The 19337-nt window shown below is 45.3% G+C and overlaps 1 protein-coding gene across 1 annotated transcript in view; it reads left to right on the top strand.

Annotated features, from left to right (window-relative positions):
* The window catches only part of RABL3 (RAB, member of RAS oncogene family like 3), a 71497-nt gene that overhangs the window by 3330 nt on the left and 48830 nt on the right, over positions 1 to 19337 (top strand). Inside the window, exon 2 of the mRNA XM_088455883.1 lies at positions 17538 to 17629. Coding sequence (XP_088312009.1) covers positions 17538 to 17629 — 92 coding nt within the window. The remainder of the gene's footprint in view (positions 1 to 17537; positions 17630 to 19337) is intronic.

Genomic DNA, 19337 nt, shown 5'->3' with positions numbered 1-19337 from the left:
CGTGTGAGCGGCAGTGTGTCTCTTTCTCTATGTATATGGGAAGCAGTATACAGTGTACATGGATATAGGGACGTGTGACCGGCAGTGTGTCTCATTCTCTATGTATATGGTAAGCAGTATACAGTGTACATGGATATAGGGACGTGTGACCGGCAGTGTGTCTCATTCTCTATGTATAGAGGAAGCAGTATACAGTGTACGTGGATATAGGGACGTGTGAGCGGCAGTGTGTCTCTTTCTCTATGTATATGGGAAGCAGTATACAGTGTACATGGATATAGGGACGTGTGACCGGCAGTGTGTCTCATTCTCTATGTATAGAGGAAGCAGTATACAGTGTACATGGATATAGGGACGTGTGACCGGCAGTGTGTCTCATTCTCTATGTATATGGGAAGCAGTATACAGTGTACATGGATATAGGGACGTGTAACTGGCAGTGTGTCTCATTCTCTATGTATATGGGAAGCAGTATACAGTGTACATGGATATAGGAACATGTGACCGGCAGTGTGTCTCATTCTCTATGTATATATGGGAAGCAGTATACAGTGTACATGGATATAGGGACGTGTGAGCGGCAGTGTGTCTCTTTCTCTATGTATATGGGAAGCAGTATACAGTGTACATGGATATAGGGACGTGTGAGCGGCAGTGTGTCTCATTCTCTATGTATATGGGAAGCAGTATACAGTGTACATGGATATAGGAACATGTGACCGGCAGTGTGTCTCATTCTCTATGTATATGGGAAGCAGTATACAGTGTACATGGATATAGGGACATGTGACCGGCAGTGTGTCTCATTCTCTATGTATATATGGGAAGCAGTATACAGTGTACATGGATATAGGGACGTGTGACCGGCGGTGTGTCTCATTCTCTATGTATATATGGGAAGCAGTATACAGTGTACATGGATATAGGGACGTGTGACCGGCAGTGTGTCTCATTCTCTATGTATATGGGAAGCAGTATACAGTGTACATGGATATAGGGACGTGTGACCGGCAGTGTGTCTCATTCTCTATGTATATGGTAAGCAGTATACAGTGTACATGGATATAGGGACGTGTGAGCGGCAGTGTGTCTCATTCTCTATGTATATGGGAAGCAGTATACAGTGTACATGGATATAGGGACATGTGACCGGCGGTGTGTCTCATTCTCTATGTATATGGGAAGCAGTATACAGTGTACATGGATATAGGGACGTGTGACCGGCAGTGTGTCTCATTCTCTATGTATATGGGAAGCAGTATACAGTGTACATGGATATAGGGACGTGTGACCGGCGGTGTGTCTCATTCTCTATGTATATGGGAAGCAGTATACAGTGTACATGGATATAGGGACGTGTGACCGGCGGTGTGTCTCATTCTCTATGTATATATGGGAAGCAGTATACAGTGTACATGGATATAGGGACGTGTGACCGGCAGTGTGTCTCATTCTCTATGTATATGGGAAGCAGTATACAGTGTACATGGATATAGGGACGTGTGACCGGCGGTGTGTCTCATTCTCTATGTATATATGGGAAGCAGTATACAGTGTACATGGATATAGGGACGTGTGACCGGCAGTGTGTCTCATTCTCTATGTATATGGTAAGCAGTATACAGTGTACATGGATATAGGGACGTGTGACCGGCGGTGTGTCTCATTCTCTATGTATATATGGGAAGCAGTATACAGTGTACATGGATATAGGGACGTGTGACCGGCAGTGTGTCTCATTCTCTATGTATATGGTAAGCAATATACAGTGTACATGGATATAGGGACGTGTGACCGGCAGTGTGTCTCATTCTCTATGTATATGGTAAGCAGTATACAGTGTACATGGATATAGGGACGTGTGAGCAGCAGTGTGTCTCATTCTCTATGTATATGGGAAGCAGTATACAGTGTACATGGATATAGGCACGTGTGACCGGCAGTGTGTCTCATTCTCTATGTATATGGGAAGCAGTAAACAGTGTACATGGATATAGGGACGTGTGACCGGCAGTGTGTCTCATTCTCTATGTATAGAGGAAGCAGTATACAGTGTACGTGGATATAGGGACGTGTGAGCGGCAGTGTGTCTCTTTCTCTATGTATATGGGAAGCAGTATACAGTGTACATGGATATAGGGACGTGTGACCGGCAGTGTGTCTCATTCTCTATGTATATGGGAAGCAGTATACAGTGTACATGGATATAGGGACGTGTAACTGGCAGTGTGTCTCATTCTCTATGTTTATGGGAAGCAGTATACAGTGTACATGGATATAGGAACATGTGACCGGCAGTGTGTCTCATTCTCTATGTATATATGGGAAGCAGTATACAGTGTACATGGATATAGGGACGTGTGAGCGGCAGTGTGTCTCTTTCTCTATGTATATGGGAAGTAGTATACAGTGTACATGGATATAGGGACGTGTGACCGGCAGTGTGTCTCATTCTCTATGTATATGGGAAGCAGTATACAGTGTACATGGATATAGGGACGTGTAACTGGCAGTGTGTCTCATTCTCTATGTATATGGGAAGCAGTATACAGTGTACATGGATATAGGAACATGTGACCGGCAGTGTGTCTCATTCTCTATGTATATGGTAAGCAGTATACAGTGTACATGGATATAGGGACGTGTGAGCGGCAGTGTGTCTCATTCTCTATGTATATGGGAAGCAGTATACAGTGTACATGGATATAGGGACGTGTGACCGGCAGTGTGTCTCATTCTCTATGTATATATGGGAAGCAGTATACAGTGTACATGGATATAGGGACGTGTGACCGGCGGTGTGTCTCATTCTCTATGTATATATGGGAAGCAGTATACAGTGTACATGGATATAGGGACGTGTGACCGGCAGTGTGTCTCATTCTCTATGTATATGGGAAGCAGTATACAGTGTACATGGATATAGGGACGTGTGACCGGCAGTGTGTCTCATTCTCTATGTATATGGGAAGCAGTATACAGTGTACATGGATATAGGGACGTGTGAGCTGCAGTGTGTCTCATTCTCTATGTATATGGGAAGCAGTATACAGTGTACATGGATATAGGGACATGTGACCGGCGGTGTGTCTCATTCTCTATGTATATGGGAAGCAGTATACAGTGTACATGGATATAGGGACGTGTGACCGGCAGTGTGTGTCATTCTCTATGTATAGAGGAAGCAGTATACAGTGTACGTGGATATAGGGACGTGTGAGCGGCAGTGTGTCTCTTTCTCTATGTATATGGGAAGCAGTATACAGTGTACATGGATATAGGGACGTGTGACCGGCAGTGTGTCTCATTCTCTATGTATAGAGGAAGCAGTATACAGTGTACATGGATATAGGGACGTGTAACTGGCAGTGTGTCTCATTCTCTATGTATATGGGAAGCAGTATACAGTGTACATGGATATAGGAACATGTGACCGGCAGTGTGTCTCATTCTCTATGTATATATGGGAAGCAGTATACAGTGTACATGGATATAGGGACGTGTGAGCGGCAGTGTGTCTCTTTCTCTATGTATATGGGAAGCAGTATACAGTGTACATGGATATAGGGACGTGTGACCGGCAGTGTGTCTCATTCTCTATGTATATGGGAAGCAGTATACAGTGTACATGGATATAGGGACGTGTAACTGGCAGTGTGTCTCATTCTCTATGTATATGGGAAGCAGTATACAGTGTACATGGATATAGGGACGTGTGACCGGCGGTGTGTCTCATTCTCTATGTATATATGGGAAGCAGTATACAGTGTACATGGATATAGGGACGTGTGACCGGCAGTGTGTCTCATTCTCTATGTATATGGTAAGCAGTATACAGTGTACATGGATATAGGGACGTGTGACCGGCGGTGTGTCTCATTCTCTATGTATATATGGGAAGCAGTATACAGTGTACATGGATATAGGGACGTGTGACCGGCAGTGTGTCTCATTCTCTATGTATATGGTAAGCAGTATACAGTGTACATGGATATAGGGACGTGTGACCGGCAGTGTGTCTCATTCTCTATGTATATGGTAAGCAGTATACAGTGTACATGGATATAGGGACGTGTGAGCAGCAGTGTGTCTCATTCTCTATGTATATGGGAAGCAGTATACAGTGTACATGGATATAGGGACGTGTGACCGGCAGTGTGTCTCATTCTCTATGTATATGGGAAGCAGTATACAGTGTACATGGATATAGGGACATGTGACCGGCGGTGTGTCTCATTCTCTATGTATATGGGAAGCAGTATACAGTGTACATGGATATAGGGACGTGTGACCGGCAGTGTGTCTCATTCTCTATGTATAGAGGAAGCAGTATACAGTGTACGTGGATATAGGGACGTGTGAGCGGCAGTGTGTCTCTTTCTCTATGTATATGGGAAGCAGTATACAGTGTACATGGATATAGGGACGTGTGACCGGCAGTGTGTCTCATTCTCTATGTATAGAGGAAGCAGTATACAGTGTACATGGATATAGGGACGTGTGACCGGCAGTGTGTCTCATTCTCTATGTATATGGGAAGCAGTATACAGTGTACATGGATATAGGGACGTGTAACTGGCAGTGTGTCTCATTCTCTATGTATATGGGAAGCAGTATACAGTGTACATGGATATAGGAACATGTGACCGGCAGTGTGTCTCATTCTCTATGTATATATGGGAAGCAGTATACAGTGTACATGGATATAGGGACGTGTGAGCGGCAGTGTGTCTCTTTCTCTATGTATATGGGAAGCAGTATACAGTGTACATGGATATAGGGACGTGTGACCGGCAGTGTGTCTCATTCTCTATGTATATGGGAAGCAGTATACAGTGTACATGGATATAGGGACGTGTAACTGGCAGTGTGTCTCATTCTCTATGTATATGGGAAGCAGTATACAGTGTACATGGATATAGGAACATGTGACCGGCAGTGTGTCTCATTCTCTATGTATATGGTAAGCAGTATACAGTGTACATGGATATAGGGACGTGTGAGCGGCAGTGTGTCTCATTCTCTATGTATATGGGAAGCAGTATACAGTGTACATGGATATAGGGACATGTGACCGGCAGTGTGTCTCATTCTCTATGTATATATGGGAAGCAGTATACAGTGTACATGGATATAGGGACGTGTGACCGGCGGTGTGTCTCATTCTCTATGTATATATGGGAAGCAGTATACAGTGTACATGGATATAGGGACGTGTGACCGGCAGTGTGTCTCATTCTCTATGTATATGGGAAGCAGTATACAGTGTACATGGATATAGGGACGTGTGACCGGCAGTGTGTCTCATTCTCTATGTATATGGTAAGCAGTATACAGTGTACATGGATATAGGGACGTGTGAGCGGCAGTGTGTCTCATTCTCTATGTATATGGGAAGCAGTATACAGTGTACATGGATATAGGGACATGTGACCGGCGGTGTGTCTCATTCTCTATGTATATGGGAAGCAGTATACAGTGTACATGGATATAGGGACGTGTGACCGGCAGTGTGTGTCATTCTCTATGTATAGAGGAAGCAGTATACAGTGTACGTGGATATAGGGACGTGTGAGCGGCAGTGTGTCTCTTTCTCTATGTATATGGGAAGCAGTATACAGTGTACATGGATATAGGGACGTGTGACCGGCAATGTGTCTCATTCTCTATGTATATGGGAAGCAGTATACAGTGTACATGGATATAGGGACATGTGACCGGCAATGTGTCTCATTCTCTATGTATATGGGAAGCAGTATACAGTGTACATGGATATAGGGACGTGTGGCCGGCAGTGTGTCTCATTCTCTATGTATATGGGAAGCAGTATACAGTGTACATGGATATAGGGACGTGTGACCGGCGGTGTGTCTCATTCTCTATGTATATGGGAAGCAGTATACAGTGTACATGGATATAGGGAAGTGTGACCGGTAGTGTGTCTCATTCTCTATGTATATATGGGAAGCAGTATACAGTGTACATGGATATAGGGACGTGTGACCGGCAGTGTGTCTCATTCTCTATGTATAGAGGAAGCAGTATACAGTGTACATGGATATAGGGACGTGTGACCGTCAGTGTGTCCCATTCTCTATGTATATATGGGAAGCAGTATACAGTGAACATGGATATAGGGACGTGTGACCGGCAGTGTGTCTCTTTGTCTATGTATATATGGGAAGCAGTATACAGTGTACATGGATATAGGGACGTGTGACCGGCAGTGTGTCTCATTCTCTATGTATAGAGGAAGCAGTATACAGTGAACATCGATATAGGGACGTGTGACCGGCAGTGAGTCTCATTCTCTATGTATATTGGAAGCAGTATACAGTGTACATGGATATAGGGACGTGTGACCGGCAGTGTGTCTCTTTCTCTATGTATATATGGGAAGCAGTATACAGTGTACATGGATATAGGGACGTGTGACCGGCGGTGTGTCTCTTTCTCTATGTATATATGGGAAGCAGTATACAGTGAACATGGATATAGGGACGTGTGACCGGCAGTGTGTCTCATTCTCTATGTATAGAGGAAGCAGTATACAGTGTACATGGATATAGGGACGTGTGACCGGCAGTGTGTGTCATTCTCTATGTATATGGGAAGCCGTATACAGTGTACATGGATATAGGGACGTGTGACCGGCAGTGTGTGTCATTCTCTATGTATATGGGAAGCCGTATACAGTGTACATGGATATAGGGACGTGTGACCGGCGGTGTGTCTCATTCTCTATGTATATGGGAAGCAGTATACAGTGTACATGGATATAGGGACGTGTGACCGGCAGTGTGTCTCATTCTCTATGTATATGGTAAGCAGTATACAGTGTACATGGATATAGGGACGTGTGAGCGGCAGTGTGTCTCATTCTCTATGTATTTGGGAAGCAGTATACAGTGTACATGGATATAGGGACGTGTGACCGGCAGTGTGTCTCATTCTCTATGTATAGAGGAAGCAGTATACAGTGTACGTGGATATAGGGACGTGTGAGCGGCAGTGTGTCTCTTTCTCTATGTATATGGGAAGCAGTATACAGTGTACATGGATATAGGGACGTGTGACCGGCAGTGTGTCTCATTCTCTATGTATAGAGGAAGCAGTATACAGTGTACATGGATATAGGGACGTGTGACCGGCAGTGTGTCTCATTCTCTATGTATATGGGAAGCAGTATACAGTGTACATGGATATAGGGACGTGTAACTGGCAGTGTGTCTCATTCTCTATGTATATGGGAAGCAGTATACAGTGTACATGGATATAGGAACATGTGACCGGCAGTGTGTCTCATTCTCTATGTATATATGGGAAGCAGTATACAGTGTACATGGATATAGGGACGTGTGACCGGCAGTGTGTCTCATTCTCTATGTATAGAGGAAGCAGTATACAGTGTACATGGATATAGGGACGTGTGACCGGCAGTGTGTCTCATTCTCTATGTATAGAGGAAGCAGTATACAGTGTACATGGATATAGGGACGTGTGACCGGCAGTGTGTCTCATTCTCTATGTATATGGGAAGCAGTATACAGTGTACATGGATATAGGGACATGTGACCGGCAGTGTGTCTCATTCTCTATGTATAGAGGAAGCAGTATACAGTGTACATGGATATAGGGACGTGTGACCGGCAGTGTGTCTCATTCTCTATGTATATGGGAAGCAGTATACAGTGTACATGGATATAGGGACGTGTAACTGGCAGTGTGTCTCATTCTCTATGTATATGGGAAGCAGTATACAGTGTACATGGATATAGGAACATGTGACCGGCAGTGTGTCTCATTCTCTATGTATATATGGGAAGCAGTATACAGTGTACATGGATATAGGGACGTGTGACCGGCAGTGTGTCTCATTCTCTATGTATAGAGGAAGCAGTATACAGTGTACATGGATATAGGCACGTGTGACCGGCGGTGTGTCTCATTCTCTATGTATATGGGAAGCAGTATACAGTGTACATGGATATAGGGACGTGTGACCGGCAGTGTGTCTCATTCTCTATGTATATATGGGAAGCAGTATACAGTGTACATGGATATAGGGACGTGTGACCGGCAGTGTGTCTCATTCTCTATGTATAGAGGAAGCAGTATACAGTGTACATGGATATAGGCACGTGTGACCGGCGGTGTGTCTCATTCTCTATGTATATGGGAAGCAGTATACAGTGTACATGGATATAGGGACGTGTGAGCGGCAGTGTGTCTCATTCTCTATGTATATGGGAAGCAGTATACAGTGTACATGGATATAGGGACGTGTGACCGGCAGTGTGTCTCATTCTCTATGTATAGAGGAAGCAGTATACAGTGTACGTGGATATAGGGACGTGTGAGCGGCAGTGTGTCTCTTTCTCTATGTATATGGGAAGCAGTATACAGTGTACATGGATATAGGGATGTGTGACCGGCAGTGTGTCTCATTCTCTATGTATAGAGGAAGCAGTATACAGTGTACATGGATATAGGCACGTGTGACCGGCGGTGTGTCTCATTCTCTATGTATATGGGAAGCAGTATACAGTGTACATGGATATAGGGACGTGTGACCGGCAGTGTGTCTCATTCTCTATGTATAGAGGAAGCAGTATACAGTGTACATGGATATAGGGACGTGTGACCGGCAGTGTGTCTCATTCTCTATGTATATGGGAAGCAGTATACAGTGTACATGGATATAGGGACGTGTGACCGGCAGTGTGTGTCATTCTCTATGTATATGGGAAGCAGTATCCAGTGTACATGGATATAGGGACGTGTGACCGGCAGTGTGTCTCATTCTCTATGTATATGGGAAGCAGTATCCAGTGTACATGGATATAGGGACGTGTGACCGGCGGTGTGTCTCATTCTCTATGTATATGGGAAGCAGTATACAGTGTACATGGATATAGGGACGTGTAACTGGCAGTGTGTCTCATTCTCTATGTATATGGGAAGCAGTATACAGTGTACATGGATATAGGAACATGTGACCGGCAGTGTGTCTCATTCTCTATGTATATATGGGAAGCAGTATACAGTGTACATGGATATAGGGACGTGTGACCGGCAGTGTGTCTCATTCTCTATCTATAGAGGAAGCAGTATACAGTGTACATGGATATAGGCACGTGTGACCGGCGGTGTGTCTCATTCTCTATGTATATGGGAAGCAGTATACAGTGTACATGGATATAGGGACGTGTGACCGGCAGTGTGTCTCATTCTCTATGTATATATGGGAAGCAGTATACAGTGTACATGGATATAGGGACGTGTGACCGGCAGTGTGTCTCATTCTCTATGTATAGAGGAAGCAGTATACAGTGTACATGGATATAGGCACGTGTGACCGGCGGTGTGTCTCATTCTCTATGTATATGGGAAGCAGTATACAGTGTACATGGATATAGGGACGTGTGACCGGCAGTGTGTCTCATTCTCTATGTATATGGGAAGCAGTATACAGTGTACATCGATATAGGGACGTGTGACCGGCAGTGTGTCTCATTCTCTATGTATATGGGAAGCAGTATACAGTGTACATGGATATAGGGGTGTGTGACCGGCAGTGTGTCTCATTCTCTATGTATATGGGAAGCAGTATACAGTGTACATGGATATAGGGACGTGTGACCGGCAGTGTGTCTCATTCTCTATGTATATGGGAAGCATTATACAGTGCACATGGATATAGGGCGGTGTGTCTCATTCTCTATGTATATGGGAAGCAGTATACAGTGTACATGGATATAGGGACGTGTGACCGGCAATGTGTCTCATTCTCTATGTATATGGGAAGCAGTATACAGTGTACATGGATATAGGGACATGTGACCGGCAATGTGTCTCATTCTCTATGTATATGGGAAGCAGTATACAGTGTACATGGATATAGGGACGTGTGGCCGGCAGTGTGTCTCATTCTCTATGTATATGGGAAGCAGTATACAGTGTACATGGATATAGGGACGTGTGACCGGCGGTGTGTCTCATTCTCTATGTATATGGGAAGCAGTATACAGTGTACATGGATATAGGGAAGTGTGACCGGTAGTGTGTCTCATTCTCTATGTATATATGGGAAGCAGTATACAGTGTACATGGATATAGGGACGTGTGACCGGCAGTGTGTCTCATTCTCTATGTATAGAGGAAGCAGTATACAGTGTACATGGATATAGGGACGTGTGACCGTCAGTGTGTCCCATTCTCTATGTATATATGGGAAGCAGTATACAGTGAACATGGATATAGGGACGTGTGACCGGCAGTGTGTCTCTTTGTCTATGTATATATGGGAAGCAGTATACAGTGTACATGGATATAGGGACGTGTGACCGGCAGTGTGTCTCATTCTCTATGTATAGAGGAAGCAGTATACAGTGTACATCGATATAGGGACGTGTGACCGGCAGTGAGTCTCATTCTCTATGTATATTGGAAGCAGTATACAGTGTACATGGATATAGGGATGTGTGACCGGCAGTGTGTCTCTTTCTCTATGTATATATGGGAAGCAGTATACAGTGTACATGGATATAGGGACGTGTGACCGGCGGTGTGTCTCTTTCTCTATGTATATATGGGAAGCAGTATACAGTGAACATGGATATAGGGACGTGTGACCGGCAGTGTGTCTCATTCTCTATGTAAATGGGAAGCAGTATACAGTGTACATGGATATAGGGACGTGTGACCGGCAGTGTGTCTCATTCTCTATGTAAATGGGAAGCAGTATACATGGATATAGGGACGTGTGACCGGCGGTGTGTCTCTTTCTCTATGTATATATGGGAAGCAGTATACAGTGTACATGGATATAGGGACGTGTGACCGGCGGTGTGTCTCTTTCTCTATGTATATGGGAAGCAGTATACAGTGAACATGGATATAGGGACGTGTGACCGGCAGTGTGTCTCATTCTCTATGTAAATGGGAAGCAGTATACAGTGTACATGGATATAGGGACGTGTGACCGGCAGTGTGTCTCATTCTCTATGTATATGGGAAGCAGTATACAGTGTACATGGATATAGGGACGTGTGACCGGCAGTGTGTCTCATTCTCTATGTATATATGGGAAGCAGTATACAGTGTACATGGATATAGGGACGTGTGACCGGCAGTGTGTCTCATTCTCTATGTATATATGGGAAGCAGTATACAGTATACATGGATATAGGGACGTGTGACCGGCAGTTTGTCTCATTCTCTATGTATAGAGGAAGCAGTATACAGTGTACATGGATATAGGGACGTGTGACCGGCAGTGTGTCTCATTCTCTATGTATATGGGAAGCAGTATACAGTGTACATGGATATAGGGACGTGTGGCCGGCAGTGTGTCTCATTCTCTATGTATATGGGAAGCAGTATACAGTGTACATGGATATAGGGACGTGTGACCGGCGGTGTGTCTCATTCTCTATGTATATGGGAAGCAGTATACAGTGTACATGGATATAGGGACGTGTGACCAGCGGTGTGTCTCATTCTCTATGTATATGGGAAGCAGTATACAGTGTACATGGATATAGGGGTGTGTGACCGGCAGTGTGTCTCATTCTCTATGTATATGGGAAGCAGTATACAGTGTACGTGGATATAGGGACGTGTGAGCGGCAGTGTGTCTCTTTCTCTATGTATATGGGAAGCAGTATACAGTGTACATGGATATAGGGACGTGTGACCGGCAGTGTGTCTCATTCTCTATGTATAGAGGAAGCAGTATACAGTGTACATGGATATAGGGACGTGTGACCGGCAGTGTGTCTCATTCTCTATGTATAGAGGAAGCAGTATACAGTGTACATGGATATAGGGACGTGTGACCGGCAGTGTGTCTCATTCTCTATGTATAGAGGAAGCAGTATACAGTGTACATGGATATAGGGACGTGTGACCGGCAGTGTGTGTTATTCTCTATGTATATGGGAAGCAGTATCCAGTGTACATGGATATAGGGACGTGTGACCGGCAGTGTGTCTCATTCTCTATGTATATGGGAAGCAGTATACAGTGTACATGGATATAGGGACGTGTAACTGGCAGTGTGTCTCATTCTCTATGTATATGGGAAGCAGTATACAGTGTACATGGATATAGGAACATGTGACCGGCGGTGTGTCTCATTCTCTATGTATATATGGGAAGCAGTATACAGTGTACATGGATATAGGGACGTGTGACCGGCGGTGTGTCTCATTCTCTATGTATATGGGAAGCAGTATACAGTGTACATGGATATAGGGACGTGTGACCAGCAGTGTGTCTAATTCTCTATGTATATATGGGAAGCAGTATACAGTGTACATGGATATAGGGACGTGTGACCGGCAGTGTGTCTCATTCTCTATGTATAGAGGAAGCAGTATACAGTGTACATGGATATAGGCACGTGTGACCGGCGGTGTGTCTCATTCTCTATGTATATGGGAAGCAGTATACAGTGTACATGGATATAGGGACGTGTGACCGGCAGTGTGTCTCATTCTCTATGTATATGGGAAACAGTATACAGTGTACATCGATATAGGGACGTGTGACCGGCAGTGTGTCTCATTCTCTATGTATATGGGAAGCAGTATACAGTGTACATGGATATAGGGACGTGTGACCGGCGGTGTGTCTCATTCTCTATATATATGGGAAGCAGTATACAGTGTACATGGATATAGGGACGTGTGACCGGCAGTGTGTCTCATTCTCTATGTATATGTGAAGCAGTATACAGTGTACATGGATATAGGGGTGTGTGACCGGCAGTGTGTCTCATTCTCTATGTATATGGGAAGCAGTATACAGTGTACATGGATATAGGGACGTGTGACCGGCAGTGTGTCTCATTCTCTATGTATATGGGAAGCATTATACAGTGCACATGGATATAGGGCGGTGTGTCTCATTCTCTATGTATATGGGAAGCAGTATACAGTGTACATGGATATAGGGACGTGTGACCGGCAATGTGTCTCATTCTCTATGTATATGGGAAGCAGTATACAGTGTACATGGATATAGGGACATGTGACCGGCAATGTGTCTCATTCTCTATGTATATGGGAAGCAGTATACAGTGTACATGGATATAGGGACGTGTGGCCGGCAGTGTGTCTCATTCTCTATGTATATGGGAAGCAGTATACAGTGTACATGGATATAGGGACGTGTGACCGGCGGTGTGTCTCATTCTCTATGTATATGGGAAGCAGTATACAGTGTACATGGATATAGGGAAGTGTGACCGGTAGTGTGTCTCATTCTCTATGTATATATGGGAAGCAGTATACAGTGTACATGGATATAGGGACGTGTGACCGGCAGTGTGTCTCATTCTCTATGTATAGAGGAAGCAGTATACAGTGTACATGGATATAGGGACGTGTGACCGTCAGTGTGTCCCATTCTCTATGTATATATGGGAAGCAGTATACAGTGAACATGGATATAGGGACGTGTGACCGGCAGTGTGTCTCTTTGTCTATGTATATATGGGAAGCAGTATACAGTGTACATGGATATAGGGACGTGTGACCGGCAGTGTGTCTCATTCTCTATGTATAGAGGAAGCAGTATACAGTGTACATCGATATAGGGACGTGTGACCGGCAGTGAGTCTCATTCTCTATGTATATTGGAAGCAGTATACAGTGTACATGGATATAGGGACGTGTGACCGGCAGTGTGTCTCTTTCTCTATGTATATATGGGAAGCAGTATACAGTGTACATGGATATAGGGACGTGTGACCGGCGGTGTGTCTCTTTCTCTATGTATATATGGGAAGCAGTATACAGTATACATGGATATAGGGACGTGTGACCGGCGGTGTGTCTCTTTCTCTATGTATATATGGGAAGCAGTATACAGTGTACATGGATATAGGGACGTGTGACCGGCGGTGTGTCTCTTTCTCTATGTATATGGGAAGCAGTATACAGTGAACATGGATATAGGGACGTGTGACCGGCAGTGTGTCTCATTCTCTATGTATATGGGAAGCAGTATACAGTGTACATGGATATAGGGACGTGTGACCGGCAGTGTGTCTCATTCTCTATGTATATATGGGAAGCAGTATACAGTGTACATGGATATAGGGACGTGTGACCGGCAGTGTGTCTCATTCTCTATGTATATATGGGAAGCAGTATACAGTATACATGGATATAGGGACGTGTGACCGGCAATTTGTCTCATTCTCTATGTATAGAGGAAGCAGTATACAGTGTACATGGATATAGGGACGTGTGACCGGCAGTGTGTCTCATTCTCTATGTATATGGGAAGCAGTATACAGTGTACATGGATATAGGGACGTGTGAGCGGCAGTGTGTCTCATTCTCTATGTATATGGGAAGCAGTATACAGTGTACATGGATATAGGGATGTGTGGCCGGCAGTGTGTCTCATTCTCTATGTATATGGGAAGCAGTATACAGTGTACATGGATATAGGGACGTGTGACCGGCGGTGTGTCTCATTCTCTATGTATATGGGAAGCAGTATACAGTGTACATGGATATAGGGACGTGTGACCAGCGGTGTGTCTCATTCTCTATGTATATGGGAAGCAGTATACAGTGTACATGGATATAGGGGTGTGTGACCGGCAGTGTGTCTCATTCTCTATGTATATGTGAAGCAGTATACAGTGCACATGGATATATGGCGGTGTGTCTCATTCTCTATGTATATGGGAAGCAGTATACAGTGTACATGGATATAGGGACGTGTGACCGGCAGTGTGTCTCATTCTCTATGTATATATGGGAAGCAGTATACAGTGTACATGGATATAGGGACGTGTGACCGGCAGTGTGTCTCTTTCTCTATGTATATGGGAAGCCGTATACAGTGTACATGGATATAGGGACGTGTGATCGGCAGTGTGTCTCATTCTCTATGTATATGGGAAGCAGTATACAGTGTACATGGATATAGGGACGTGTGACCGGCAGTGTGTCTCATTCTCTATGTATATGGGAAGCAGTATTCAGTGTACATTGATATAGGGACGTGTGAGCGGCAGTGTGTCTCATTCTCTGTATAGAGGAAGCAGTATACAGTGTACATGGATATAGGGACGTGTGACCGGCAGTGTGTCTCATTCTCTATGTATATGGGAAGCAGTATACAGTGTACATGGATATAGGGACGTGTGACCGGCAGTGTGTCTCATTCTCTGTATGTATTGGAAGCCGTATACAGTGTACATGGATATAGGGACGTGTGAGCGGCAGTGTGTCTCATTCTCTATGTATAGAGGAAGCAGTATACAGTGTACATGGATATAGGGACGTGTGACCGGCGGTGTGTCTCATTCTCTATGTATATGGGAAGCAGTATACAGTGTACATGGATATAGGGACGTGTGACTGGCAGTGTGTCTCATTCTCTATGTATATATGGGAAGCAGTATACAGTGTACATGGATATAGGGACGTGTGACCGGCAGTGTGTCTCATTCTCTATGTATATGGGAAGCAGTATACAGTGTACATGGATATAGGGACGTGTGAGCGGCAGTGTGTCTCATTCTCTATGTATATGGGAAGCAGTATACAGTGTACATGGATATAGGGATGTGTGGCCGGCAGTGTGTCTCATTCTCTATGTATATGGGAAGCAGTATACAGTGTACATGGATATAGGGACGTGTGACCGGCGGTGTGTCTCATTCTCTATGTATATGGGAAGCAGTATACAGTGTACATGGATATAGGGACGTGTGACCGGCAGTGTGTCTCATTCTCTATGTATATGGGAAGCAGTATACAGTGTACATGGATATAGGGACGTGTGACCAGCGGTGTGTCTCATTCTCTATGTATATGGGAAGCAGTATACAGTGTACATGGATATAGGGGTGTGTGACCGGCAGTGTGTCTCATTCTCTATGTATATGGGAAGCAGTATACAGTGCACATGGATATATGGCGGTGTGTCTCATTCTCTATGTATATGGGAAGCAGTATACAGTGTACATGGATATAGGGACGTGTGACCGGCAGTGTGTCTCATTCTCTATGTATATATGGGAAGCAGTATACAGTGTACATGGATATAGGGACGTGTGACCGGCAGTGTGTCTCTTTCTCTATGTATATGGGAAGCCGTATACAGTGTACATGGATATAGGGACGTGTGATCGGCAGTGTGTCTCATTCTCTATGTATATGGGAAGCAGTATACAGTGTACATGGATATAGGGACGTGTGACCGGCAGTGTGTCTCATTCTCTATGTATATGGGAAGCAGTATTCAGTGTACATTGATATAGGGACGTGTGAGCGGCAGTGTGTCTCATTCTCTGTATAGAGGAAGCAGTATACAGTGTACATGGATATAGGGACGTGTGACCGGCAGTGTGTCTCATTCTCTATGTATATGGGAAGCAGTATACAGTGTACATGGATATAGGGACGTGTGACCGGCGGTGTGTCTCATTCTCTATGTATATGGGAAGCAGTATACAGTGTACATGGATATAGGGACGTGTGACCGGCAGTGTGTCTCATTCTCTATGTATATATGGGAAGCAGTATACAGTGTACATGGATATAGGGACGTGTGACCGGCAGTGTGTCTCTTTCTCTATGTATATGGGAAGCCGTATACAGTGTACATGGATATAGGGACGTGTGATCGGCAGTGTGTCTCATTCTCTATGTATATGGGAAGCAGTATACAGTGTACATGGATATAGGGACGTGTGACCGGCAGTGTGTCTCATTCTCTATGTATATGGGAAGCAGTATTCAGTGTACATTGATATAGGGACGTGTGAGCGGCAGTGTGTCTCATTCTCTGTATAGAGGAAGCAGTATACAGTGTACATGGATATAGGGACGTGTGACCGGCAGTGTGTCTCATTCTCTATGTATAGAGGAAGCAGTATACAGTGTACATGGATATAGGGACGTGTGACCGGCGGTGTGTCTCATTCTCTATGTATATGGGAAGCAGTATACAGTGTACATTGATATAGGGACGTGTGACCGGCAGTGCGTCTCATTATGTATATGGGAAGCAGTATACAGTGTACATGGATATAGGGACGTGTGACCGGCAGTGTGTGTCATTCTCTATGTATATGGGAAGCCGTATACAGTGTACATGGATATAGGGACGTGTGACCGGCAGTGTGTCTCTTTCTCTATGTATATGGGAAGCAGTATACAGTGTACATGGATATAGGGACGTGTGATCGGCAGTGTGTCTCATTCTCTATGTATATGGTAAGCAGTATACAGTGTACATGGATATAGGGACGTGTGACCGGCAGTGTGTCTCATTCTCTTTGTATATGGGAAGCAGTATACAGTGTACATGGATATAGGGACGTGTGACCGGCAGTGTGTCTCATTCTCTATGTATATGGGAAGCAGTATACAGTGTACATGGATATAGGGACGTGTGACCGGCAGTGTGTCTCATTCTCTATGTATATGGGAAGCAGTATACAGTGTACATGGATATAGGGACGTGTAACTGGCAGTGTCTCTCATTCTCCTTTCTGTTTCCAGGTGTTGGGAAATCTTCCCTTGTCCATCTGCTATGTCAGAACCAGGTCCTGGGAAACCCCTCATGGACGGTGGGCTGTTCTGTGGACGTCAGGGTGAGTTGGAAGCCTTGTTTATACCAGAGGTGGACAAACAGTTCAGTAGGAGTTCCCCAAGTTTCTGTTCTTGGACCTCTCCTTTTCTCCCTATATACGTCTTATTTAGGTGAACTCAGAAACTCTTTTGACCTCCAATATCATCTCTATGCTGATGATACTCAAATTTACCTTTCCACCCCTGAGCTTTCTCCCCCTCGCTCCTTATCCGTATCTCCAGCTGTCTCTTCATGGATGTCCCAGCGCTTTCTTAAACGTAACTTGTCTAAGACTGAGCTGATCATCTTCCCACCCTCTTCCACTACATCACTCCCCACAATTTCATTATCTATTGATGGCACAACTATCTCCTCTAGCCCCAAAGTGCGCTGTCTTGGAGTTATCCTGGACTTCTCCCTCTCCTTTAAACCACACATTCAGCACCTCTCGCAGTCCTGCCCTTTCCAACTAAAAATATCACCAGGATTAGACCCTTCCTCACCCAGGACCCCACTAAAACCCTCATCCACTCACTGGTCATCTCCAGATTGGACTACTGTAACCTTCTCCTAGCTGGCCTCCCAGTCTCTCACCTCTCTCCACTACAATCTGTTCTCAATGCTGCTGCTCGGCTCATCTTCCTCTCCAGACGTTCTACATCTGCTTCCCCTCTCCTACAAGCCCTACACTGGCTCCCCTTCCCTTCCGATGCCAATTCAAGGTTCTTACACTACAAAGTGCTCACCAAATCCTCTCCCGCATACATTTCTGAGCTTCTCTCCCTTCACACTCCTGCCCGTCCACTTCGCTCAACAAATGCCACCTCTCCTGCCAACTGATTACTTCCTCCCACAACCGCATCCGAGATTTTGCCCGTGCTGCTCCCTACCTTTGGAACTCTCTCCCTCTCCCTATCAGACTCTCCACCTCTCTACAAATCTTCAAACGGGCTCTCAGGACCCACTACTTCATCATAGCCTTCCAGCACTCATCCTAACCCACCTCATGCTCTTTCCTCCCTGTCTTCCCCTTCTGTGTCACGCCTGTCTGTCTGCCCCTCCCCTTCTGTGTCACACCTGTCTGTCTGCCCCTCCCCTTCTGTGTCACACCTGTCTGTCTGCCCCTCCCCTTCTGTGTCACACCTGTCTGTCTGCCCCTCCCCTTCTGTGTCACACCTGTCTGTCTGCCCCTCCCCTTCTGTGTCACGCCTGTCTGTCTGCCCCTCCCCTTCTGTGTCACGCCTGTCTGTCTGCCCCTCCCCTTCTGTGTCACGCCTGTCTGTCTGCCCCTTCCTTTCTGTGTCACGCCCATCTGTCTGCCCCTCCCCTTCTGTGTCACGCCTGTCTGTCTGCCCCTCCCCTTCTGTGTCACGCCTGTCTGTCTGCCCCTCCCCTTCTGTGTCACGCCTGTCTGTCTGCCCCTTCCTTTCTGTGTCACGCCCATCTGTCTGCCCCTCCCCTTCTGTGTCACGCCTGTCTGTCTGCCCCTCCCCTTCTGTGTCACGCCCATCTGTCTGCCCCTCCCCTTAGAATGTAAGCTCTCACGAGCAGGGACCTCTTCCCTCATGTGCTTCTCTTTACATTTTCTTCTACTCCTTACTCCCCATAAGGGCACCTAACACGTGACTGCCAACTACCTGCTGCTTATTGTGCGTGTTTAATCACTATTACAGCAATGTATATAAATCGTGTCCTTGTCCTGCACTGTAATATTTCTTGTTCACTTATTA

Source organism: Taudactylus pleione, unplaced genomic scaffold (genome assembly GCF_031769625.1).
Source record: "Taudactylus pleione unplaced genomic scaffold, aTauple2 ptg000677l, whole genome shotgun sequence".
Classification (NCBI taxonomy): domain Eukaryota; kingdom Metazoa; phylum Chordata; class Amphibia; order Anura; family Myobatrachidae; genus Taudactylus; species Taudactylus pleione.
This window is presented reverse-complemented; position numbering and strand designations above follow the sequence as displayed.